Consider the following 26,889-nt stretch of genomic DNA (forward strand, 5'->3'; position numbering starts at 1 on the left):
TTATAAAGAAGACAGTGGTGTGGTAAATTAGTGCTACAACAAACCATGAACAGCCATTCTCCTGGTAATACGTCCCTCTCAAACCCTTGGTTTTCACATGACCATGCATGAAGATCGGAACGTATGATTGGACATGCTATCTAGTTTAAATAATGGATCCTAAGTGAACAAACACAAAAAGGCTATGAATACATTTTACAATAATAATCTAGCAGGGTGTAAAACATTTCTGATATAAGTCCTTGTTCCTGAGACTGCCACACAGTAACAGCAGTCGGCAGAAAAACTAAGAAAAGCGTTGCCTTGCAGTGCTTTAAAATGTGGGCTAATCCACATAAGACAGACTATGATTGTTAGTGTGCGGCTGGGGGAGATTTCTGGCGACAACAAGGTGCTTCCATCAATGAAGCAATATAATAAGACACGCAGAGGAAATGACAGCGGTGCCAGAGTCTTCTATAAGGGTACACACAGGTTGGTGAGGACCATTTCACACCCAATACCAACAGATCCCTCCCTTCATTTAAAAAAGGACCTTATTCTAAATCAACCAGTCCATTTGACTGAACGCACAAGAGGAGAACATTCCTTTGTCCTGTGTGTAAATGATGAGAGGGAGAGACGAGACATAGGGAAGAAGAAAACGTCTGTTCTTTCTGAAAAATTAAATCGCAAATCTTGGAGAATGGCCCTGACTTCATTAGCCAATAGCTCAATGGGCTTTAAGGCAGCTTCACTCAGACGCTTTCTGCTCCATCGCGTCTCACACTGCAAGGAAAGCCCATTCCATTTAATGTCTCCTCCTCACTCGTCTAAACGACGATGGGGCCAATCAAGGCGTAGTTGTGTAGGCCAGCTGAACAAAGACATCACTTTATGACCTCCAGTATGAAGCAGATGGACTTCATCTCGCCACCTCAGGGAGAAAATATTCGTAATTATCTTTGTCGTTTGCAGCCATCTGAGCACTTCACTACCCTGTAATAGAACTCAGAGTTACTATTAAAAAGGCTATTTAAAATGTGTGAAAACAGTCAAGCCCAGACCAGTCCATCTGTGGCCAAGAGTAACAAAGCATGTCATAATAAATGTAGTATGAAAGCTGTCTCCACCATTACTACCACCATCATACAGTAGGCTACATGTTTAAAATATCAACCCTTTGACTCCAACACTGCTTCCATTAACAGTAAATCACTTATGTTACGTTACCTTTCTCTAACTGTTGCTGTGTCTCTATGGGAGGCAATTGTTGCCCTATCAAATTCCTGACACAGTTCCCAAGTTGCATCTTTCCCTGCCAGCAGCGCAAGACAAATAGCATGCTAACTCCCCAGGAGTCTCCCTACTGGTCCTACAGGACTACCTCTGCTCTGCCTGACATATTAAAGGTCCTCTCTGCCAGCGCCTGTTAGGGCTGCTGCTTAGCGCTTCACATCACCACTTTTATGTCTCGGAAATGTCAGGGAAAATGATGGGAAAGGTCTTAAAAGCCAGAAAAACACTACTTTCCCCTCCCCCCTCTATGGGTAAATTGCTCTTGTTGACCATGGTAGTAAAGTGAAAGCATGGGACTACTGGGTGCATTTGTGATGCGGAGAAAGCTCATCACAACAGATGGGCTAAATTTCACCCAACACATTCAGTGAAGAGGCGCACAGAGAATGTTCACGCTTTAACGGCTGGCTTCATAATTAAGTCAAGAAACAATCCCCATTTATATCCATTTTCATAATTACGTTGATTTATGCTTGGGAAGAAATGGGAGCATTACACTGTACGTCAGGGACAGTGGTGTGTAGCATAGTATTACTGTGTGTTTCTCTTTAGAGAATGGTCTCGTACCCTCTTCTCCAGTTGTGCCAACTGCTCCTTGAAAAAGGCATCCAGTGCTTTCAGCTCTGCCTCCTTCTTCTCCAACTGTTTAGCCTGAAAGAGAGAAAGCACACACACTGTGGTCAGGTTGGCCAGGGAGTCACTCGTCAGACTACTCTGTACATGGCTGGACAGTCGGTCACAATGCAAAGAGGACATTAAAACACTGAAAGGATCCCAAAAGCAAGCAGAGTGAAAGAAAGCAAAGCATTGAAAATGATGATGATGAGGAAGTACCATTCAGGAACACATCCAACCCCCATGACTACAAACAACTACAAAACATGCTACTGACACGCAGGCCGGAGTACTCCTCGTCCTCATCCATGACACTGTGCTCCTGTCTCTCTGGCTGTGTGCTGTGGTGTGTCCACTCCAGTGAGTTTCCTGTGTAGTGGCCTGTAATAACTGTAGCCAGTGTTGCAACAGCAAAACAAAAAACGCTCAATAAATTCCTTGATTTTCCACAAATTCCGGTTAGAGGATTCCCGGAATCAGGAGGGAATAAGCAGGAAATCCGGAATCCCCCAACTACGACTTCTGGAAAACCAGGGAATTGATAGAATTTCGCTGTAGCAAATACCAAAGAGACAGTAGTGTCTGTGGGAGAGGTAGAAGAGAGAGAGAGATCAGTAGAAGTACAGCAGCCAGAGAAAGAGGAGGAAGTATGTAGTGTATGGCTGTAGGACAGTTAGTTTAGTAGTATGTGAAGAGATTAAGAGCTGAGTGGAGAGGAGGGACACGGAGCAACAGACGTCACGGAGGACAGCTGCTTTCCTTAAAGTGTCTGGAGACAACTGAGGAAATGGCCACGGAGGTCGGGGTCAGGTCACTGGGGCTCAGGCTGACGAGATGCACATAGATGGACATAGCACAGCAGGGATGCACTTAAAGACACACACACACACACACACACACACACACACACACACACACACACACACACACACACACACACACCCCACCCCCTTGGCTGTGCTCAGAGTGCAAGGCAGACGCTAGAGGCAATGCGAGGGCTTCCTGCAGTGCTGAGAGAGAGAGAGCATAGCATGTAACAGCCAGACAACAGAACGCAACCTTAAATTACACCCAGGCGAAAATCACCCCATTTTCCTCCCATCTCCCGTGTCTCTCGCACAGAAAACAACCTCCATCAGCACGCAGATCATATGCAATTTTCTAACTGGATAGCTCTGTAGCGCAGCGGCAGAGTGGCCTGTCTGCATGCACACATACAGCCTTAACGCAGGGAAACAACAACACGGTGGAACAGGGAGGAAAAGAGGATATTAACAGAACATCAGGCTGTGCTTACCCAGGCATCCACCTCTTCAGCAGGCTACAAAGGTGAGCGATAGAGAACGTGAGGGACGGGAAGGAAAAGAAAGAGAGAGAGATGAAAAGGAAGTTAAGAAAAGTAAGCGGGCCGCTGTGGTGAATATTGAGAGGCAGAGTGGGTAAAGGAGGGGGTCAAGCGAGAAGCAGAGGGATGATTCGTCATCATTTTGAAAGGCTGCTGAATGGTAAATCTACTAAACACAGAATGGGTGTGTTAAATAAATAGGCTGCTGAATGGTAAATCTACTAAACACAGAATGGGTGTGTTAAATAAATAGGCTGCTGAATGGTAAATCTACTAAACACAGAATGGGTGTGTTAAATAAATAGGCTGCTGAATGGTAAATCTACTAAACACAGAATGGGTGTGTTAAATAAATAAATAGGCTGCTGAATGGTAAATCTACTAAACACAGAATGGGTGTGTTAAATAAATAGGCTGCTGAATGGTAAATCTACTAAACACAGAATGGGTGTGTTAAATAAATAGGCTGCAGGATGGGAGGGGTGGTAATCTGATTTCATAAAGAGTTCTGCTCTTGTGAGAAAGCCTCGGTGGGGTATAAAAACTAGACGGTACAAAGAGCCAAGTAAAGGATGGTTACTTCCCACTGTCTGAGATAGAGGCTGTGGGCTACAGCTATGGGGTTGGTAGAACTGTCCTACAGTGTTTTCTTTGAATTGAGAGTTCTGCCCCGTTAAGACAGTTCTCAAACCCCAAGGCCCTTTTCTGCAACTCAAAGTAAAGAATATTTCTGAGACGTTGACTTTCTCTTTCTCCACTCACAGAAATCAACCAGGGTCCAAAGTTTAGAGAGCTTTCAGTCACTGTACTGTTCTTCAAACAGGGTTCCTAATCAAGCCAGCACGTGCTTCAAAACACAATGCATTTAGCCTAGAGGATCGCTCTGGCTGGTGTCACTGCTTAGAGCTTCACCTGTCCTTTCCTGTGTGGAAGGGTCTTTGACACCGTTTAAAGACCCTCAAGTCTCCAGTATGTGTCTGCTTCATTATAGCTTCTCCTCTCCCCTCTAGACTCAGCCAGCCAGGCCAGGAGTGAAGATGACAGCAGCTCCAGCGTAAATTACAGGCGTTACAATCACAGTAAAACGCCTAAGGAAAATCTCTCTATTAGTCCCTGGTGTTCAGGACTGGCTGAAAGTTGAGCAAGGAGAGGGGAATTAGCTCTGAAAACACTTCTGCTGTGTTACGCTCTTACTGTCTGTATGTCTGACTTACTGTCTGCATGTCTGCCAGTCTTCACACTTGCAGTTTGTGTGCCACATGTTTTTCAAGAAAAGAGCTTGTTCCAGCCTACATATGTAGCCAGGCACACGTCACATTATACAGTATATGGTCAAGACGGGATGGGGTTTCAGTGTACTTTCTCTATAGGAACAGCAAGCTGCTAAATTACAGCCTCATCTCTATAGCTAACATACAATCTGAGAGCCTTACATTTGGACATCGACATGCACGCACCATCACTAATACTAATGAGCGACACCCTGAATTGAACCAATGGACCAGCAGCACTATAGCGCCAGGCCTAATCCCTTTCTCCCTGACCACACACAGACCTCGTCATTTAAAATAACAGATCCTCTTTTAATTTGTAGCAGAGACAAAAGGCAATCGGACGGGCTCTCTCCTTCTCCGGGAATCTGGAGCCCGCAGATAATACTCAGCCAAACATGAATTACACAGATAAGTCTTGAAATGAAGCTTGCTAGGCGCTGGTTACTCATAAATAAGGCCGTCCATGCCTGGTTATCTGTTGGGCTGTAACTCAGAACCTAGGCCGGATGGAGTGGATACAGAGAAACAGGAAGGCCCAGAGAGAGAGAGGAGAGAGAGAGAGAGAGAGAGAGAGAGAAGACTCTAATCTAGAACTGATTGTACTAACAGTACAGTTAGTCTAGAGCACATTAAAAGGGCACCGCTCACTAACTCAACCCCACAGAGCCTGTACACCCCTGCACTCTGCCTGCGTCTCTTCTCCTCTGGGTTGTTTGTGCTGTGCCGAGTAGCCATCTGATAGCAGCAGCCACAGCTCCGTCTGCTCCTCTCCTCTGTTTATTTACTTTGATGCATGTATTTAACACATAGCTCCCAGCTATGCAATAAATGAGCAGTTAGTAATCAAAGTGATTACCCAGAGTGGAAGGTGTCTGGAGAGCAGGACAATATGGGCCACCGGCTTTCCTCTCCCCCATCTCTTCTACCATTAATAACTCTACAGCACGGCTCCTTGGTGGAAAACAACTCCAGTTCTTCTTATCCAAGAGGAACCGGCTGCCCTGACAGTAATGATGTTAAATAAAAAGGAGCAGGGAGAGAGGCACTCACACACATTCACAAAGAGTATAAAGGCTTAAGCTAGTCTCACAATGTATGTAAACAAATCAATCAAACACACACACACACACACACACACACACACACACACACACACACACACACACACCAGATTATGTGCAAATACCCTTGATATCAGCCAATAATATGTCTCATTAGGCATCTTTCAGACCTCAGTTATCAGTCAAACCAATGATTATTGACTGAACAAAGCAGTGACAGTCTGTTCACATTGTAAACTAAACTAAATCAGACACAAATAATCCCACAGTGTTCTGTCTCTACTGTTTAAGATCTCCAGAAGCAGCTTAAGCCAACTGACTAATTCCCTCTCACTCCACACGTTCTGAGAGGAGAGTAGTGAGCAGCGGGTGTGTTGTGTGCCGTGGTGCGCCTGTTCAGAGTGTGAGGGATAAAATCTCTGTCCCCTCCACCTGCCGTCATCTCATCTGCAATTACTGCCATTCTGGGCTGCTTGTGAGAGGCAGCTAGCGGAGCCTTAATAGCTTTACATGCAGAAAGATGTCAGCTCTGAGATTACAATTACCGATAGCTGGGTTATCTGTGCAAGCCCTGTTCACTCTCTCTGCACAGCCCCGATTACTGCTGCCACTACTAGCCCTCTGATAAACGAGAGAGAGAACAAGGGTATGAATTGAATCAACACAAGAGGTGTGAGCACCCTACAAGAAGTTACAAACCAAAAAGACTCAAATTTACTAGCTAACTTTAAACTTCTGCAGCATCCATACTGAGCAGTCCAGCAGAAAATGATTTGTGAGTGAAGAGAATTGTACTGATTGTGTTCTAGAGGACCAGGGATACACTACAGAAGATCTAAGGACAGATAACTAGTGGCTCTGTCTGCCATCTCAGAGAAGAACCCAGGGCTGTCCAATCTATCACACACGGCAGGTCACGACAACGAGAGGACAGCCAAAACTGTCACCTGGGACTCCCCTCAATCTGGTCTGATCGATTTCATACTAACCCTCAACTGGCACAGTTCTTGCCAGTTGTAAACTATTGCATCACAACAGAGCAGAAGCTCTTCACTGCTCTGCTCCTCTCAGCCGTTTGCTTCAACCTCTAACAAGGTTTCTGTATGAACACGAGCCAAAAGCATAAACGCTAACAATATATAGCTGGATTTATATTTTGTATGCATCTGAGCCACAGTAATGAAGCAGGCTGCTATATGTCTACAGTAAGTAGAGTGGATCTTTCTAGAAGCGCTGAGCACACAGCTGTTCCAATTTGGAGGAAAACCAATAAAGGAATGTAGTCGGAGTATGTAAGACGCTAGTTTTAGAGACAATAGGCTCCACAGCTGAGGAAACGTGAATAACGTAAAACGGAAAGGTAAAGATTTCCAATCAAACTAAACATCTGTCGGCTCACAAAGCAGCTTGCCACTTCAAATCCCCTATCCATCTTCACAATAGTTTACTATGCTTATACTGTTGTACAGCACCACTCTACCATCCATATTATAATGGAGGTAAATGGCTTAGTCTGCTGGACGGATATCCTTGTGAAAATGAGAGCGATTAGGGCTCATTCGATTATCTGGGGTGATATCATAACATTTGTCTATAGCTTTCCTAGGAGAGGGAAATGACACACTTAGGTAGACGAGTGGCCTACTGTAGGCCTTCATGCAGCACATAGACCCAGACCTGGGATATGGAATACTTATACTGCCATCTGGTGTTGAGATGAGGAAGTGTCTAATGGAAATCCGGTTGGGATTGGGGGCACTGCCTGCAGTTAACCTTGTCATACATTCACAAAAGCATCAGGTTAACTGCATGCTAATGTAGCGATAACAAAGTTTACAACCACTTAACTCTAAAAGGACATGTCAAAGACAAGGGAAGGGGTTAGACAAGGGAAGGAACCAAGCCAAACAGGACTTGCTGTGAGGGATAAGATACCGTACGGTCGAGCCATAACAAATACAGATCTTGTTACATATGTATTTATGCGGTATGTACTAAGGATTCACTGTGATTCATGTAGTAAGTCGCAATGTGCAAACAGCCCTGAGAAACCATAGATGGCAAAGCTGGGAGGCTGCTAATGAAATTAGCTTTTTAATTGTACAGAGCTGAGAGGGGGAAGAATCCACAGTATGCTAATATGACTATCTAGCCATTTCTGCTGACAGACTGCAAAACGGCATTAATACGTTTTAAAAGACAAAATCCCTTTAGTGTCTCTCTCTCTCATCTTCTGAAAATGTGCTATTAACAATGAGTATTCATACTGTAGGGCGCAGAGCAGCAAGGGCCTTGGCAGATAGAGGGGGAGGGAGGGAGGGAGGGAGGGAGGGAGGGAGGGAGGGAGGGAGGGAGGGAGGGAGGGAGGGAGGGAGGAGGTCCAGTGGTTTAGTTGGATGAAGACAAAAGGCGGAACGAGGGATAAAATAAAAGGAGGGCGCTGACGCTCCGCTTCATATCCTCCAGTGACTTGGCTTTTAGTGACCTTGGCTGATGCTCGGCGCCAACCCCGACAAAGACAAGAGAAACGCTTTTATCATCTTCCCTCTAATAATAACATTGCTATTCTCTTACACAGTCTGACAAAAGACACGAGGGGCTGAACAATGAGTGTAATAGTGTGCTAATGAATTGAGTTGATGCAGAGACCTTTTGTTTGTTTGTCAGAGACAGTGAATCACAGAAGGGGAGTTATTGATCAGACCAGCGGGTCCATGGTCAAATAGTGAACCATCACTAACACCAACAATAGTCCCCCAGGAAATTAGCCTAGAAGTCAAATGATGCTTCATTAACCAGTTACTTTCCTTATACTAATCAGAGGTATGGACTCGAGTCAGATGACTTGGACACGACTTAATAGAAAAGAAAAGAACTTGAGACTTTACTTGGACTTGGAGCCTCAAGACTCAGGCCTCAACTTTGACTTGAGACTGTAGTAGTAGTAGTCAGAATCGATCACTATTTACTCATATCTCGATTTGTAGCGAACGTTAAAAGACTTCACTGTGGGGATCGGATTTGATCATAATGAACTCATTTTAGAGCCCAAATGGTCATCAAAACGTTTTGGTTTAGCTGTTCTGGTGATCGTAATTAGGCTTTTACATAGCAGAGCTTGTGACTTCACGCTCTGGGACAGACCCTGTCATCAGTAACTGATAGGGATGCAGATTGGTGGTTAGGCTATGCCAGAGCTCCAGTTTATCCTGGATCTCTTGGAGTTGAGTCCATTCACAGAGCCATTGACGCCCAGGCCAGAGCCTAGGAGAGCATGTCAGGCAAGGCAGAGCACAATGTAGGCCTGGATGACTCCCCTACAACCCCACATTCTCCTCACTAACATGGAGGGTCAGCCTGCATCATCTCCACTGTAAAGCATAAACAGGCCATTGGTACCGTATTCAGTTAGGATCTTCCATGGAAATCATGTCTCCTTCCACATTTTTGGAGGATGGAGGATGGTATACTAATACAGCTGCAGATCCACCAAGGTTAAGGGTTGCCACGGTTACAATCACTGTCATTAATGTCCTGACTAATCAGGAGGCAGGGAGGGGACATTTTGGGGAGATGGAAAGGGGGGAGAGGAAGGGTGTGAGGGGGGGGAGGAACCCCTCCTCTCACATCAGAGGCCCGGGCTCCGGTGGCTCATTGAGCATTCCCCACACGCTCCCTCTCCAACGAATTTCTATTAGTGTCCGACGTGTGTCTGAGCGAAGATAAGAGCCTCCAAAACACATCTCTGTGCAGGCTTCCTGAAAAGGGCTGCGTGTAAAACACGTGTTCCCCTCCTATCTAAAGCCCCAGGAAACTCTCTGGGTCCAATTTACCGCTCACACACCATAAGATAGCACAACCTTGGGGGTGATGAGTGAGGGAGGGGGGAGCGTGGGAGGAGAAGGGGGGTGGGGAGAGAAACAGGGTTAGGTGGAAATTGGTATAATCAAAAAGAAGCAATTTGAGCGCTGTCAAATGCTCTATTTGTGAAAGAAAACTTAACCAGGCTCCTTACTAACCCGAGGGGACTTGAGGAAGATAACAATGCAAAGATGTGACAGGAATATGTCCTATGTAAATGCATGTACCAGTGCATGTCTGTGCAGTGTGCATCTCTTCATAGGACTGCCTGTGGATGCACCACGTATGTATGTTTACGACACCTGTTCACACACGTTTACCTGTGTGTATAATGCATATTGCCAAGGTGAAGCTCGACTGCCGGCTTCAGACTGTTAGAGTTCACCGTTTGTGGTTGTTTATTTATTTCTTTTTGGGGGGGGGCATGAGACATGGACCAGCATCATCATTCCATCAGCAATCTAGTGTTTCAAGACTGTAATATGGCTCCACCTATGGCATGCTAGCGGACACTGCAATGATTGTGGTTTCAGAGAATGTCCCACACAGATACATGAAGCAACAGAGAAAGATCATGCAAAGTAGAGTGGAAAGAAAAAGTTCCCAATGACAGATACCTAGAGGTGTGATTATACATTACTCCAAAAAGCCTGAACACACCGTGGCTCTCCAAGATGAGAGAGAGACGTTACAGAGGGGAATACAAGATAAAACAGAGGGAGTGAGACAGAGAAAGAAAGACACAGAGAGAGAACTAAAGCTAGAAAGAGAAGAAGATGAAGAGAGAGAGAGATTTACTAGTAGTTTGGTCTTTTCCCTCTCCTGGCATGATTGAAGCCTCTCTCTGTACAGTGCTTTGCTCATCTCTGTCCTGGCTGCCTCTCTCTCCCACCGGGCCACCTTCGTTAACTCCTCCTGAACCACTGTTTGCTGCCGCTCATACCTGAGGAACACACACACACACACGCATTTGTGATCTGACACGCTGCATGAAACACACAACTGTTCATCCTACAATGGTGCCATTCTGTTTTAACTGTGCCATTTACAACATCCCACAAGGGGGCAAGAAATACCACATGTATGACCTGTGTGAAACGTCTACAATAGAAGACAATTGTCAAAAATCATCTCATTTTATATTTAGCTTCATAAGGGATTACTTTTCACATAACGTGTCTTTTAGTACAGGTGAAAGGAGAAAGTCAATATCAGAAAAATAAACCACCTAAACACTAGTGTTATTGTTTGGTCTGCAATGTTTTTGTTTTGGAGCCGATTAAATGAACATTACGGTCATGAGACTTTTACCAGGCCTTTACAAGGCCTCCCCCCCAGGTAACTGTCCTTCACTCAGAACCCCACCTCTTCTTGAGCTCCTCCTTGGTGTCAGAGTGGGCTGTCTGTGGACTGGGCTGAGGCCCGGGTTGGCGCTGCTGCTGGGTTGGCGATGGACGGGGAGAGGGAGGGGGACCTGCAAACAACAACATTCATCACACCTTTGTCTATGTACAGTGCCTTCGGAAAGTATTCAGACCCCTTGACGTTTTTCACATTTTGTGAACAGAGGCCCATTATCAGCAACCATCACTCCTGTGTTCCAATGGCATGCTGTGTTAGCTAATCCAAGTTTATCATTTTAAAAGGCTAATTGATTATTAGAAAACCCTTTTGCAATTATGTTAGCACAGCTGAAAAATGTTGTTCTGATTAAAGAAGCAATAAAACTGGCCTTCTTTAGACTAGTTGAGTATCTGGAGCATCAGCATTTGTAGGTTTCGATTACAGTCTCAAAATGGCCAGAAACAAATAACTTTCTTTTGAAACTTGTCAGTCTATTCTTGTTCTGAGAAACAAAGGCTATTCCATGCAAGAAATTGAAGACCTCGTACAACGATGTGTACTACTCCCTTCACAGAACAGCGCAAACTGGCTCTAACCAGAATAGAAAGAGGAGTGGGAGGCGCCAGTGCACAACTGAGCAAGAGGACAAGTACATTAGTGTCTAGTTTGAGAAACTGAAAAGGCAGCTTCATTAAATAGTCTGGTGATATAAAAACCCCACCTAGGTTTTCTTCGGGACATGAGAAAAAGGCTGTCTCATGACACCAGGTCCTGTCTGTGCCCCTGGGGGCGTGCCAATGACTTAGTGAAACTTTAAACAGAAATACAATTCTCTCACATTAACATCATTACATAGCATCCCATCATCTCACAAATAGCTTCATCCTTATTCATTCATTTTATACAACCATTAGATGTAAGTCTCAATCCTGAGACTCTTCTATAAACATGGTTATGGTAATGTGGCGGTATAGTCTCTCAAGAGTTTCAAAGAATTGTACCAAACGGACCAGTTTGTAGCTGGATTCTTCACCGATCTTTTATACCTTCTCCAGAACATAAATGTCGTTCGGTTCTCCAGTTCTGTGAGGTGGAAGAAATTCCTTTGTTCTCTCTATGAAACTCACTCTCTCTCTATACTGTGGCCATGAGGAGAGGATCTCCTCCAGGAATTTACGACCTCTCTTACAGAGCCTGGTTAAAAGGGGTATAGAGAGGGAGAGGGGGATGGTGCTCGCTGTACCCAAAGAGGGCAACGTCATAACAGCAGGTATTATTTAATGAAGCTGCCAGTTGAGGACTTGTGAGGCGTCTGTTTCTCAAACTAGACACTCTAATGTACTTGTCTCTTGCTCATTTGTGCACCGGGGCCTACACTAGCATGTCTACACTAGCATACCATAGGTGGAGCCATATTACAGTCTTGAAACACTAGATTGCTGATGGAATGATGATGCTGGTCCAGATTTCCACTGGTCCCATTGCTCGTGTTTTGCACTTGATGGTTCTTGCAACTGCACTTATACAAACTTTGAAAGTTCTTGAAAGTGTTCCAGATTGACTGACCTTCATGTTTAAAGTAATGATGGACTGTCATTTCTATTAGCCTTTTGAGATGTTCTTGCCATAATATAGACTTTGTCTTTTACCAAATAGGGCCATCTTCTGTATACCACTCCTATCTTGTCACAACCCAACTGATTGGCTCAAACGCATTAGGAAGGAAATACATTCCACAAATAAACTTTTAACAAGGCACATTTTCTACAATGTAGAAAATAGTAAAAATAAAGAAAAACCCTGGAATAAGTAGGTGTGTCCAAACTTTTGACTGATACTGTACATATACACACAGTCTATATATATATATATATATATATTTATTCCGGACTCTGACATTGCTCGCTCTGGTATTTCTTAATTTCTAGTTTTTTTCTTCATTTTACTTTTTCTATTATACATGTCAAACCAAATTTGATTTGTCGATTGCTTGGTGTATAATAACTGTGAAATGCTTACTTACTAACAATGCAGAGACAAAAATAGAATGATAATAACAAGAGGAATAAATACACAATGAGTAATGATAACTTGGCTATACACACAGCGTACCAGTACCGAGTCGATGTGCAGGGATACGAGGTAACTGAGGTAGACATGTACATATAGGTAGGTTAAAGTGACTAGGTAACCAGATAGATAGTATGCAATAGCAGCAGCGTATGTTATGAGTCAAAAGAGTTAGTGCAAAGGGGGTTCAATGCAGATAGTCTAGGTAGCTATTTGTATTGTTATAGTTAGATATTACCACACCACTGAAGCTAGGAACATAAGCATTTCACTGCACCCTTGATAGCATCTGCGAATCTATGTACGAGGGCACTGACTTGATCACAAAAAGTAGTCAATATTGGACAATTATTTGCATATATAGTGCCTTTGGAAAGTATTCAGACCTCTGACTTTTTCCACATTTTGTTACGTTACAGCTAGTAATGCACCGATATGACATTTTTGGCCGATACCGATATCTTCCTTGCCCAAAAAAAAACGATACCGATAACCGATATTAAAAAAACTAAGCGGCCTTTTAAGCATTCTAGTACAGTTAAATAGTTAGCACACACACATGGATGCAGCGCGGTCTAAGGCACTGCATCTCAGTGCAAGAGGCGTAACTACAGTCCCTGGTTCGAATCCAGGCTGTATCACATCCGGCCGTGATTGGGAGTCCCATAGGGCGGAGCACAATTGACCCAGCGTCGTCCGGGCTGTCATTGTAAATAAGAATTTGTTCTTAACTGACTTGCCTAGTTAAATAAAAAGGTTACACACACACACACACACACACACACACACACACACACACCAAAAAGTTATTTTGTTGGCATTTACATATGTCCCCATTACCAGTAAAAACATAATCAAAACCTATTTCCTTCACTTACTTGCTGTGCTGTTCATTTGTTCATTCGTTTCATTCTCAACCAGGACCACTAAGGAACGCCGTTTGGGTCTTTGTGTGTCAAAAAAGATACGTCAAATAACACTATTTAAGTGGAGGATATGAAGCGGAGCGTCAGCGCCCTCCTTTTATTTTATCCCTCGTTCCGCCTTTTGTCTTCATCCAACTAAACCACTGGACCTCCTCCCTCCCTCCCTCCTCCCTTAGGACCTGAATATGACTGCACGTCACAATTTTTAACATAGTTATTACACATTGATTACACTATCACTCGTATTTCATATGTCACAACGATTCATCGATACGTATGCTATGATGCTGGTAAAGTTGTCTCGCGCACCTACAGTGCTGGTCATAAAAAAAAAGCTAGCTAGCTCATGGATGCAAACAGTGTTCAGATGCCAGATGAAGCTAGCTGGCTGCTTATAACGTTAGCTTTGGGCAACAGGGTTAAGTAGCTAGCTAGCTATTTATTTTCATGAACTGAAGTTCTATTTCAATAGGCAAACAAGTGGCAACCTAGCTAATACTTACAAGGATTCCTAAATCATTGCTAAGAATAATGAAAATAACTGCAGTTTCTACTGGTCATTGTTTTCAGGCTGGTTGTATTGGTGCTAGCAAGGTACCAAGCTAAAGCTAGCTACCCCAGAAGCTGCGGTCAAACAAATGATGCTTTATTACCAACGTGATATTGTAAACACATTGTTCGTGGCCAGTGTTTGCATGTTTGTAGACTTTTTTTATACAGCTTTGACAGTGCTACTGTATCTTTTTTGACACGCAAAGACCCAAACGGCATTCCATAGTATGTATAGCAGTGACGCTATTACTGTGTAACTCCGGTAGGGCGACATCTGAAAAATAGCGCACATGGTAGTGTGTATCGGTGCTCGACCAGTCGGCGAAAGCCAACATCACCCACGACAGAGAACGGTTGATTGTCAAGGGCAATGAATTCCATTATCTTGGCTTTAATGCATTTTGCCTTTAAGTTGTCTTGCTGAAAAAATCTTACTCTTTCAAATGACTGCTCGACTTGTTGACTGCTCGATGCACACAGCAGACATTGTGGGCTAGGTTAGGAATGCTGTGTTGCACGTGTAGCGCAACATTTTACGTGGCATCATTACGTCATGTACATACGTTATATAGGTATGCACGTCAGCTTTGACATCGTTGTTAACCTGTTAGGGCTAGGGGGCAGCATTTGCACGTCTGGATAAAAAAATGTACCCGATTTAATCTGGTTACTAATCCTACCCAGTAACTAGAATATGCATATACTTATTATATATGGATAGAAAACACTCTAAAGTTTCCAAAACTGTTTGAATGGTGTCTGTGAGTATAACAGAACTCATTTGGCAGGCAAAACCCTGAGACATTTTCTGACAGGAAGTGGATACCTGATGTGTTGTATTGACTTTAAACCTATCCCATTGAAAAACACAGGGGCTGAGGAATATTTTGGCACTTCCTATTGCTTCCACTAGATGTCACCAGCCTTTACAAAGTGTTTTGAGTCTTCTGGAGGGAGATCTGACCGAACAAGAGCCATGGAACGATGATGTCCCATTAGACACCTGGCGCGCGAGTTCATGTTGGGTACCCTCGTTCCAATACGTTATAAAAGAGTATGCATTCGTCCACCTTGAATATTATTCATGTTCTGGTTAAAAAAGGCCCTAATGATTTATGCTATACAACGTTTGACATGTTTGAACGAACGTAAATATATTTTTTCCCCTCGTTCATGACGAGAAGTCCGGCTGGCTTAGATCATGTGCTAACAAGACGGAGATTTTTGGACATAAATGATGAGCTTTTTTGAACAAAACTACATTCGTTATGGACCTGTGATACCTGGAAGTGACATCTGATGAAGAGAATCAAAGGTAATGGATTATTTACATAGTATTTTCGATTTTAGATCTCCCCAACATGACGTCTAGTCTGTATCGCAACGCATATTTTTCTGGGCGCAGTGCTCAGATTATTGCAAAGTGTGATTTCCCAGTAAGGTTATTTTTAAATCTGGCAAGTTGATTGCTTTCAAGAGATGTAAATCTATAATTCTTTAAATGACAATATAATATTTTACCAATGTTTTCTAATTTTAATTATTTAATTTGTGACGCTGACTTGACTGCCGGTTATTGGAGGGAAACGATTTCCTCAACATCAATGCCATAGTAAAACGCTGTTTTTGGATATAAATATGAACTTGATAGAACTAAAAATGCATGCATTGTCTAACATAATGTCCTAGGAGTGTCATCTGATGGAGATTGTAAAAGGTTAGTGCATCATTTTAGCTGGTTTTATGGTTTTGGTGACCCTGTCTTTGACTTGACAAAACATTACACACAACTCTTGTAAATGTACTGTCCTAACATACTCTAAATTTATGCTTTCGCCGTAAAACCTTTTTGAAATCGTAAAACGTGGTTAGATTAAGGAGATGTTTATCTTTTAAATGGTGTAAAATAGTTGTATTTTTGAAAAATTTGAATTTTGACATTTATTTGGATTCAAATTTGCCGCTCTTGAAATGCACCTGCTGTTGATGGAGTGCACCACGGGTGGCACGCTAGCGTCCCACCTAGCCCATAGAGGTTAAACTAGACATCGGGCCGATACCGATGTTGGCATTCTTAGCTAATATCGGCTGATTCCGATATGTTCACCGATATATCGTGCATTCCTAGTTACAGCCTTATTCTAAAATGGATTAAAAAATATCTACACACAAGAACACCCCATACTGACAAAGTGAAAACAGGTTTTTGAAATGTTGCATAAGTATTCAGACCCTTTGCTATGAGACTCCAAATTGAGCTCCGGTGGATCCTGTTTCCATTGATCATCCTTGACATGTCTCTACAACTTGATTGGAGTCCACCTGTGCTAAATTAAATTGATTGGTCATGATTTGGAAAGGCACACATCCATCTATATAAGGTCCCACAGTTGAAAGTGCATGTCAGAGCAAAAACCAAGCCATGAGGTTGAAGGAATTGTCCGTAGAGCTCCGAGACAAGATTGTGTCTCAGTACAGATCTGGGAAAGGGTTCCAAAAGATGTCTGCAGCATTGAAGGTCCCCAAGAATACAGTGGCCTCCATCATTATTAAATGGAAGAAGTTTGAAACCACCAAGACTCTTCCTAGAGCTGGCCGCCAGGCTAAACTGAGCAATCGGGGCAGAAGGGCCTTGGTCAGGTACGTGACAAAGAACCCGATGGTCACTCAGACAGAGCTCCAGAGCTCCTCTGTGGAGATGGGAGAACCGTCCAGAAGGACAACCATCTCTGCAGCACTACACCAATCAGGCCTTTATGGTAGAGTGGCCAGACGGACGTCACTCCTCCGTAAAAGGCACATGACAGCCCGCTTAGAGTTTGCCAAAAGGCACCTAAAGACTCTCAGACCATGAGAAACAAGATTCTCTGGTCTGATGAAACCAAGATTGGACTCTTTGGACTGAATGCCAAGCGTCATGTCTGGAGGAAACCTGGCACCATCCCTACGGTGAAGCATGGTGGTGGCAGTATCATGCTGTGGGGATGTTTTCAGCAGCAGGGACTGGATGAACGGAGCAAAGTACAGAGAGATCCTTGATGAAAACCTGCTCCAGAGCTGGGGCGAAGGTTCACCTTCCAAAAGAACAACAACCCTAAGCAAACAGCCAAGAAAACGCAGGAGTGGCTTCGGGGCAAGTCTCTGAATGTCCTTGAGTGGCCCAATCAGAGCTCGGACTTGAACCTGATCAAACATCTCTGGAAAGACCTGAAAATAGCTGTGCAGCAACGCTCCCCGTCCAACCTGACAGAGCTTGAGAAGATCTGCAAAGAAGAACTACACGTGTGCCAAGCTTGTAGCGTCCTACCCAAAAAGACTCGATTCTGTAAATCACATTCTGTAAATCGATTCTGTAAATCACAAAGGAGCTTCAACAAAGTACTGAGTAAAGGGTCAGAATACTTATGTAAATGTGATATTTATATTTTTAAGAAATTAGCAAACATTTCTATAAACCTGTTTTTGCTTTGCCATTATAGGGTATTGTGTGTAGATTGATGAGGGAAAAAAAGTTTTAAAATCAATTTTAGAATAAGGCTGTAACTTAAAATGTAGAAAAAGTCAAGGGGTCTGAATACTTTCCAAAGGCACTGTATGTCCTTGGTGTATTATTGTGACCCGTTAGTAAAGTGTGTCACCTACTCTGGTTGATGAGGCTGTACATTCAAGTCTCAAAACCCACTTACTTGTGTGAAACAGATTTATCATCAGCTATTACATTTTTTCTGTTATGTTGGGTCCTAAAGAGTTGAGCAGGACTGAAAAGTGGAGGTGGTAAATTAGCTTACTTTCTTTCGTGGGGCTGGTGGGGGGCGGTGGTTTGAGGTCTGCTGTTTGGTTGGCAGGACCTGCTCCCCTCATCCTCTGGAGAACATCCTCTGACAGCTGAACAAAACAGTGACGAGAGGGAAGATTAGCATTAAGGCTAACATATCTCCGAAAACCCTTGGGATTTATTTTGTCATTTTTCAGTAACCTCTTTATTTACAATTTATAAAGGATTCGTTAAGGGTTTATCAGTAGTTGTACGTCACATAATTTTGAAAAATGTGTTACTCTTAAAACCTTTGTATGCCATAATCAAACTCTATTCACTAGTTGACAATGATAATGTGTTGATATAAGTTCAGAGAAACTGATCAATAGCAAGAAGATACTTTTTTTATTTTACAAGGCAACGTCTATTCTAGACTAAACTCCCCGTAGGGCAGACAGCAGGTGCAAAGGTTCAACAGTTTGCAATGAGTGTGTGTGCCCAGCTGAGCAGGCGCAAGATTTTCTAATTTAACAGCTGAGTCATTCCATGTCATTTCAGCAAGCTATGACACCCACCATCAGAGATTGTTCTGAAATCCGTTTCTGTAGTTAGAGGTAAAATTGGCATTCCTGAAACATTATTTTGTTGAACTTTTATTTGATCTCTGAGAAATTAAGATAATTGATTGCACCCAAATTGCCTATTTTAATTTATAGGATTCAGATGATACTAAATATAGTACCCAACATCTGATTTGGACGAAACAGAAGGCCAGCATCCTGGAGTCACCTCTTCACTGTTGATGTTGAGACTGGTGTTTTGCGGGTATTATTTAATGAAGCTGCCAGTTGAGGACTTGTGAGGCATCGGTTTCTCAGGCTAGACACTCTAATGTACTTGTCCTCTTGCTCAGTTGTGCACCGGGGCCTCCCACTCCTCTTTCTATTCTGGTTAGAGCCAGTTTGCGCTGTTCTGTGAAGGGAGTAGTACACAGCGTTGTACGAGATCTTCAGTTTCTTGGCAATTTCTCATATGGAATAGCCTTCATTTCTCAGAACAAGAATAGACTGACGAGTTTCAGAAGGAATTTCTTTGTTTCTGGCCATTTTGAGACTGTAATCGAACCCACAAATGCTGATGCTCCAGATACTCAACTAGTCTAAGGCCAGTTTTATTGCTTCTTTAATCAGGACAACAGTTTTCATCTGTGATAACATAATTGCAAAAGGGTTTTCTAATGATCAATTAGCCTTTTAAAATGATAAACTTGGATTAGCTAACGCAGCATGGCATTGGAACACAGGAGTGATGGTTTCTGATAATGGGCCTCTGTACGCCTATGTAGATATTCCATAAAAACTCAGCCGTTTCCAGCTACAATAGTCATAGTCATTAGCTTGCTAGCAAATTTGTCCTTGGACATAAACATCGGGTTGTTATTTTACCTGAAATGCACAAGGTCCTTTTTTCTTGGTTCTTTGTAGAATTTTGACCCATTTTGAGTGCGTGTTCTCTACTCCGAGAATAAATACACAGATAAAAGGGGACGTTTACAGTTAGTTCGTTTCTAGAAATCTCTCCTCTGTCAGTTTTCTTCTTCTGTGGACTTTATATGGCGGTTGGCAACCAACTTTAAGGTGAATTACCACCACGAATTGGACTGGAGCGTGGACCTCAGTTCATCTTTCAATCCCCCATGTGGGTATATGTTCCTAAAAACCAATGAGGAGATGGGAGAGGCGGGACTTTCAGCGCGTCAAGCATCAAAAAATATAACCAAAACTATTTTAGCGCCTGACTACGCAGACGCTCTTTGATGCGCGCGAGCAGTTTGGATGAAATTATTAAATAACATGCATGTCTAAATGTATTTTGCCACGATCGCGTTACATGCTGACCAGACCGCTCTCACATCGCACGCATGTTCATTTTGTCGACCCACACCAGACGCGATCAGGACATGCAGATTGAAAAATCTAAATCAACTCTGAACTAGAGGTTGACCGATTAATCGGAATGGCCGATTAATTAGGGCCGATTTAAAGTTTTCATAACAATCGGTAATCGGTATTTTTGGCCACCGATTTGCCGATAAAAAAAAAAAAAAATGTTATATTTTTTAACTAGGCAAGTCAGTTAAGAACACATTCTTATTTTCAATGACGGGTTAACTGCCTTGTTCAGGGGCAGAACGACATATTTTTACCTTGTCAGCTTGGGGATTCAATCTTGCAACCTTACGGTTAACTAGTCCAACGCTCTAACCACCTGCTTTACATTGCACTCCACGAGCAGCCTGCCTGTTACGCGAATGCAGTAAGAAGCCAAGGTAAGTTGCTAGCTAGCATTAAACTTATCTTATAAAAAACAAATCAATCGATCATTATCACTAGTTAAACTAGTAATATCATCAACCATGTGTAGTTATCTAGCCTGTCCTGCGTTGCATATAATCGATGCGGTGCGCATTCGCGAAAAAGGACTGTCGTTGCTCCAACGTGTACCTAACCATAAATTTCAATGTCTTTCTTAAAATCAATACACAAGTATATATTTTTAAACCTGCATATTTAGTTAATATTGCCTGCTAACATACATTTCTTTTAACTAGGGGAAATGTGTCACCTCTGCAACAGAGTCAGGGTATATGCAGCAGTTTGGGCCGCCTGGCTCGTTGCGAACTGTGTGAATACTATTTCTTCCTAACAAAGACAGCCAACTTTGCCAAACGGGGGATGATTTAACAAAAGCGCATTTAAGAAAAAAGCACAAACGTTGCACGACTGTACCTAACCATAAACATCAATGCCTTTCTTAAAATCAATACACAGAAGTATATATTTTTAAACCTGCATATTTAGCTAAAAGAAATCCAGGTTAGCAGGCAATATTAACCAGGTGAAATTGTGTCTGTTCTCATGCGTTCATTGCACGCAGAGTCAGGGTATATGCAACAGTTTGGGCCGCCTGGCTCGTTGCGAATTAATTTGCCAGAATTTGAAGTAATTATGACATAACATTGAAGGTTGTGCAATGTAACAGGAATATTTAGACTTAGGGATGCCACCCGTTAGATAAAATATGGAACGGTTCCGTATTTCACTGAAAAAAATAAACATTTCTTTTTCGAGATGATAGTTTCCGGATTCGACCATATTAATGACCTAAGGCTCGTATTTCTGTGTGTTTATTATATTATAATTAAGTCTATGATTTGATATTTGATAGAGCAGTCTGACTGAGCGGTGGTAGGCACCAGCAGGCTCGTAAGCATTCATTCAAACAGCACTTTCGTGCGTTTTGCCAGCACCCCTTCGCAATTCTTCAAGCATTGCGCTGTTTATGACTTCAAGCCTATCAACTCCCAAGATTAGGCTGGTGTAACCGATGTGAAATGGCTAGCTAGTTAGCCGGGGTGCGCGCTAATTGCGTTTCAAACGTCACTCGCTCTGAGACTTGGAGTAGTTGTTCCCCTTGCTCTGCATGGGTAATGCTGCTTCGAGGGTGGCTGTTGTTGATGTGTTCCTGGTTCGAGCCCAGTTAGGAGCGAGGAGAGGGACGGAAGCTATACTGTTACACTGGCAATACTAAAGTGCCTATAAGAACATCTAATAGTCAAAGGTATATGAAATACAAATCGTATAGAGAGAAATAGTCCTATAATTCCTATAATAACTACAACCTAAAACTTCTTGCCTGGGAATATTGAAGACTCATGTTAAAAGGAACCACCAGCTTTCATATGTTCTCATGTTCTGAGCAAGGAACTTAAACGTTAGCTTTTTTACATGGTACATATTGCACTTTTACTTTCTTCTCCAACACTTTGTTTTTGCATTATGTAAACCAAATTGAACATGTTTCATTATTTATTTGATGCTAAATTGATAGTATTTATGTATTATATTAAGTTAAAATAGTGTTCATTCAGTATTGTTGTAATTGTCATTATCACAAATACATTTTAAAACGGCCAATTAATCGGTATTGGCTTTTTTTTTGGTCCTCCAATAATCGGTAGCGGCGTTGAAAAGTCATAATCGGTCGACCTCTGAACCAACTATATTAATTTGGGGATAGGTTGAAAAGCATAGTAGTGCGTACGGCCCAGTACATCACTGGGGCTAAGCTGCCTGCCATCCAGGACCTATATACCAGGCGGTGTCAGAGGAAGGCCCTAAAAATTGTCAAAGACCCTAGCCACCCCAGTCAGACTGTTCTCTCTACTACCGCATGGCAAGCGGTACCAGAGTGCCAAGTCTAGGACAAAAAGGCTTCTCAACAGTTTTTACCCCAGGTAATCAAATGGCTACCCGGACTATTTGCATTGTGTGCCCCCCCCCAAACCCCTCTTTTACACTGCTGCTACTCTCTGTTTATCATATATGCACAGTCACTTTAACTATACATTCATGTACATATGTACATACTACCTCAATTGGCCCGACCAACCAATGCTCCCGCACATTGGCTAACCGGGCTATCTGCATTGTGTCCCGCCACCCACCAACCCCTCTTTACGCTACTGCTACTCTCTGTTCATCATATATGCATAGTCACTTTAACCATATCTACATGTACATACTACCTCAATCAGCCTGACTAACCGGTGACTGTATGTAGCCTCGCTACTTTTATAGCCTTGCTACTGTATATAGCCTCGCTACTGTTTTTCACTGTCTTTTTACTGTTGTTTTTATTTCTTTACTTAGCTATTGTTCACCTAATACCTTTTTTGCACTATTGGTTAGAGCCTGTAAGTAAGCATTTCACTGTAAGGTCTACACCTGTTGTATTCGGCACACGTGACAAATAAACTTTGATTTGATTAAACATGTATTGTAATTTAGCTAGCTAGCTTGCTATTGTCCTATTGCTAGCTAATTTGTCCACACTCCAGTCCAGTTGGTGGTGGTAATGCGCCTTTAAATTGGTTGCCAACTGCCATATAAAGGCTAAAGAAGAAGCCTGAAGGGGAGAGATTATTAGAAACGAATTTGGTTTACCCTTTTATCTGTGGATTAATTGTCGGAGTTGAGGACCTTATGCATTTCCGGTAGAATAACAACCCAATGTTTATATCCCAGGAGAAATTAGCTAGCGAAATTGCCATAAATGTTTAAATGCTTTTTTTAACCTGTCCCCAAATTAATATAGTTGGTTCGGAGTTCGTTTTGACATTTCAACCTGCGTGTCCTGATCGCGTCTGGTGTGGGTGGACAAAATCAACATTCGCGCGAGTGGTCTGGTCAACATGATCCTACCTGCAGATGTCTGGCTAGTCACTAGCTGGCTACCATACCCAATCGGCTTATAGTGTAAACCACTAGAACAGTAGGCCTCGAGATTATGTCTAGTTAGCTAACATACATTGCTGTGATGACATGTTTCTTCTCCTGCATACATCCGCCTAAATGGCTCATTTTATATGACCACGTATGTCCTAGCTAGCTAACGTTATTAACCTCGCCCAGTTCATACAAGGTGACAGACATAGGGGTGGCATCGCTGCGCTAGTCTGGCAGCATCACTCACTACATGTAGCTAGCATCCTTTCACAGCCATTGGATCAAATACTATTGTACCAGTTAGACAAATAGCTATTAAATTGAAACATTCGTCTCACGCTGGTGACACATTTGAACACCACCTTGCTAACGTTAGTGTAACTAGCTAGCTAGTTAGAATTATGATAGCAGCCAAGAATGTTACCTTTACTCCACGAAGAACCCGTACTCTGTCCTCATCATCCACTCCAAAAGACACTTTCCTGGTCGCACTTTGACCAGATCCCATCTCTATCGTCCAAATAGTCTTCCAAATGGTAGAAAATGGTGTTCACTTCCCCACTGTTGACAGCTATTTTTGACAGATTGAATCTCTATACGAGAACGATTCATACGAATTTGAATATAAATGGATGGGTTTGTAATTCTCGGACGCCATAGGACGAGAATGTGATGTGATCCAATGGAATGTGTGGACGTTCGAGGTGCTACCGAAAGGTTAAGGGGAAATGTAGTTTAATTTGTTTTAATGCGATTTCCGACGTGATATGTCAGTAGAGGGCACTGTGCACAAAGTTTTGCAAAATACGCAGGCCATGAGCTGTCAATATGTGTTTTGTAGGGCAAGATAGGTTGGAAGACAGAAACCAGTGTGTCATATCGAGGGGTACCTACTTAATCATTTTCTATTTATTTAACCTTCATTTTATCAGGGAGTCATGCTGAGACCAAGGTATTTTTTATAGATGAGCCCTGAGTAACATAAATGACAGAAAATACACACATGAAAATATAAATACAAAATGCAAGCAGAAAGAAAAATATGGTCATAAAAAACAAACACATTAATCAGCAATAAGGTCCTCAGTCAGCTTTCTGAATTGGCCTAGAAAAACCAGAACATAAAATGTAAGAACATTTTGAAGATTGTTCCACAAATAAGGTGCAAGAAAACTAAAAGCTGATTTCCTAACTCAGTAGAGACAAAAGGAATTTCCAGAGTTAACCATCCCTGAGACAGGGTGTGGTGATTTGTATGGTACAGTGGGACTTTTTGTAAAAGGGCTTTCATAAGGATGAATGTCTGTTTTGCTCTTCTGAAATCAACAGAGAACATTGAGGCAACCATAGGTTAACAATCAAATGTGATTATTCTTCATTGGAAGTTTTAGTACATTGTAGCCTTAGGACAATCACCAGCATATGTCCCTTTAAGAGATTATTTTTGCCTGCCAGGTCCTTTTAGTGTGAGAAATGTTTAGTGAACAAAAATATAAACGCAACATTCAAAGATTTTGCTGAGTTACAGTTTATATAAGGAAATCAGTCAATTGAAATAAATTAATTAGGCCCTAATCTATGGATTTCACATGACTTGGCAGGGGCGCAGTCATGGGTGGGCCCGGGAGGACATAGGCCAGCCAACTTGGGAGCCAAGAAGACCCCACAAGGGAGCCAGGCCCAGCTAATCAGAATGAGATTTTCTCCACAAAAGGGCTTTATTACAGACAGAAATACTCCTCTGCAGATTCTTCATATGCCACACCTGTCAGATGGATGGATTATCTTGACAAAGGATACAATGCTCACTAACAGGGATGTAAACAAATTTGCGCACAAAATTTTAGAGAAGTAAGATTTTTGTGCATATGGAACATTTCTGGGATATTTTATATCAGGTCATGAAACATGGGACCAACACTTTACATGTTGCATTTATATTTGTGTTCAAATCAATTTGTCACATGCGTCGAATACAACACGTGTAGACCTTACCGTGAAATGCTTACTTACAAACCTGTAACCAACAATGCAGTTCAGGAAATAGAGTTGAGAAAATATTTACTAAATAAACTAAAGTAAAAAATAAAATAAAAGCTAACACATTAAAATAACAATAATGAGGCTATATACAGGGGGTACCGGTACCGAGTCAATATGCTGGGGTACAGGTTAGTCAAGGTAATTTGTACATGTAGGTAGGGGTAAAGTGACTATGCATAGATAATAAACAGCAAATAGCAGCAGTGTAAAAACAATGGGGTGTGGGGGGGTCAATGTAAATAGTCCAGGTGGCCATTTGATTAATTGTTCAGCAGTCTTATGGCTTGGGAGTAGAAGCTGTTAAGGAGCATTTTGGAACTAGATTTGGCGCTCCGGTACTGCTTGCTGTGCGGTAGCAGAAAGAATAGTCTATGACTTGGGTGACTGGAGTCTTTGACAATGTTCAGTGTATTTACGCTGGTTTGTCAAGGTCGATTTGTTGTTCTAATTGAAGATGGGTACAGCATGTGAAAGTGACAACTGTTAAACTGTTTTGACCTTTCAGAGTGGGGCCTCATGGGATGTTATTCCTGGAAAGCATTGTTAGAGTCATCTCTTTCACACCCTCTGTCCTACTAAGTTACTGACTTCAACATTTGAACTGTGGACAGACATAATTTTGCTCTTTTAATTTATACAGGTTAAGTCTTCTGAAGCCTTGGATATCTCTTCATACAAGTTCTACTTCAGTTGTTTTTTGGGGTATCTGTACTTTTTACTTTTACTCCACTAGATTCCTAAGGAAAATATGTACTTTTTTCTACCATACATTTTCCCTCACACCCAAAAGTACTCGTTACATTTCAAATGCTGAGGCAGGACAGCAATATGGTCCAATTCATGCACCTATCAATATAACGCATTGTCATCCCTACTGCCTCTGATCTGGGAGACTCACTAAACACAAATACTGAGTTTGTAAATTATGTCTGAGCGTTGGAGTGTGCCCCTGTGCCGTCTGGTTTGCTTAATATAAGACATTTGATGTATAGCATTTACTTTTACTTTTTACTTTTACTCAAGTATGTCAACTGAAGACCACTGTACATGAGTACATTTAAAAACATATATTTTTAGACTTACTCAAGTAATATTTTACTGGGTGACTTTCACTTTTACTTAAGTCATTTTCTATTCATGTACTTTATCTTTACTTTTACTCAAGTATGACATTTGTTTTCCACCACTGTTTATTTGTAAGATAAACATTCAGCATTGTGTCTCCCCCGAAGATCAAGTCTTTCCTCAACAACCACTTTGAATCAATTCACAAAGTACAATATCATAGCCTTATAGCTGTTCATTGTGTATGAATCTAAAGTGAACTGATTTTCAAATACAATTACAAATCACACATGTTTGTTTAATCTTGTCCCTGATACAAATATAAATATAAAGTATCTAATATTCACATGTGCTGTAGGCCTGGCCTACTAACTGCAATGTAAGATGGGTGAACTCAGTATTGTACATAC

The 26,889-nt window shown here is 42.2% G+C and overlaps 1 protein-coding gene across 2 annotated transcripts in view; it reads right to left on the reverse strand.

Moving 5' to 3' along the window:
* chchd6a (coiled-coil-helix-coiled-coil-helix domain containing 6a) overlaps positions 1-24,083 on the reverse strand; it is a 75,673-nt gene extending 51,590 nt beyond the window's left edge. The window contains exons 1-6 of one of the 2 annotated variants that reach the window (XM_045695189.1): positions 23,796-24,083; positions 18,115-18,211; positions 10,800-10,908; positions 10,233-10,377; positions 3,191-3,214; positions 1,846-1,929 (exon numbers count right to left, since the gene is read on the reverse strand). In XM_045695189.1, the coding sequence (XP_045551145.1) occupies positions 1,846-1,929; positions 3,191-3,214; positions 10,233-10,377; positions 10,800-10,908; positions 18,115-18,211; positions 23,796-23,879 (543 nt within the window). In that variant the 5' untranslated portion in view covers positions 23,880-24,083. The remainder of the gene's footprint in view (positions 1-1,845; positions 1,930-3,190; positions 3,215-10,232; positions 10,378-10,799; positions 10,909-18,114; positions 18,212-23,795) is intronic. The other variant, NM_001141562.1, reaches the window with a different exon arrangement.
* Between the last annotated feature and the right edge of the window lie 2,806 nt (positions 24,084-26,889).

This window comes from Salmo salar, chromosome ssa15, assembly GCF_905237065.1.
Source record: "Salmo salar chromosome ssa15, Ssal_v3.1, whole genome shotgun sequence".
NCBI lineage: Eukaryota > Metazoa > Chordata > Actinopteri > Salmoniformes > Salmonidae > Salmo > Salmo salar.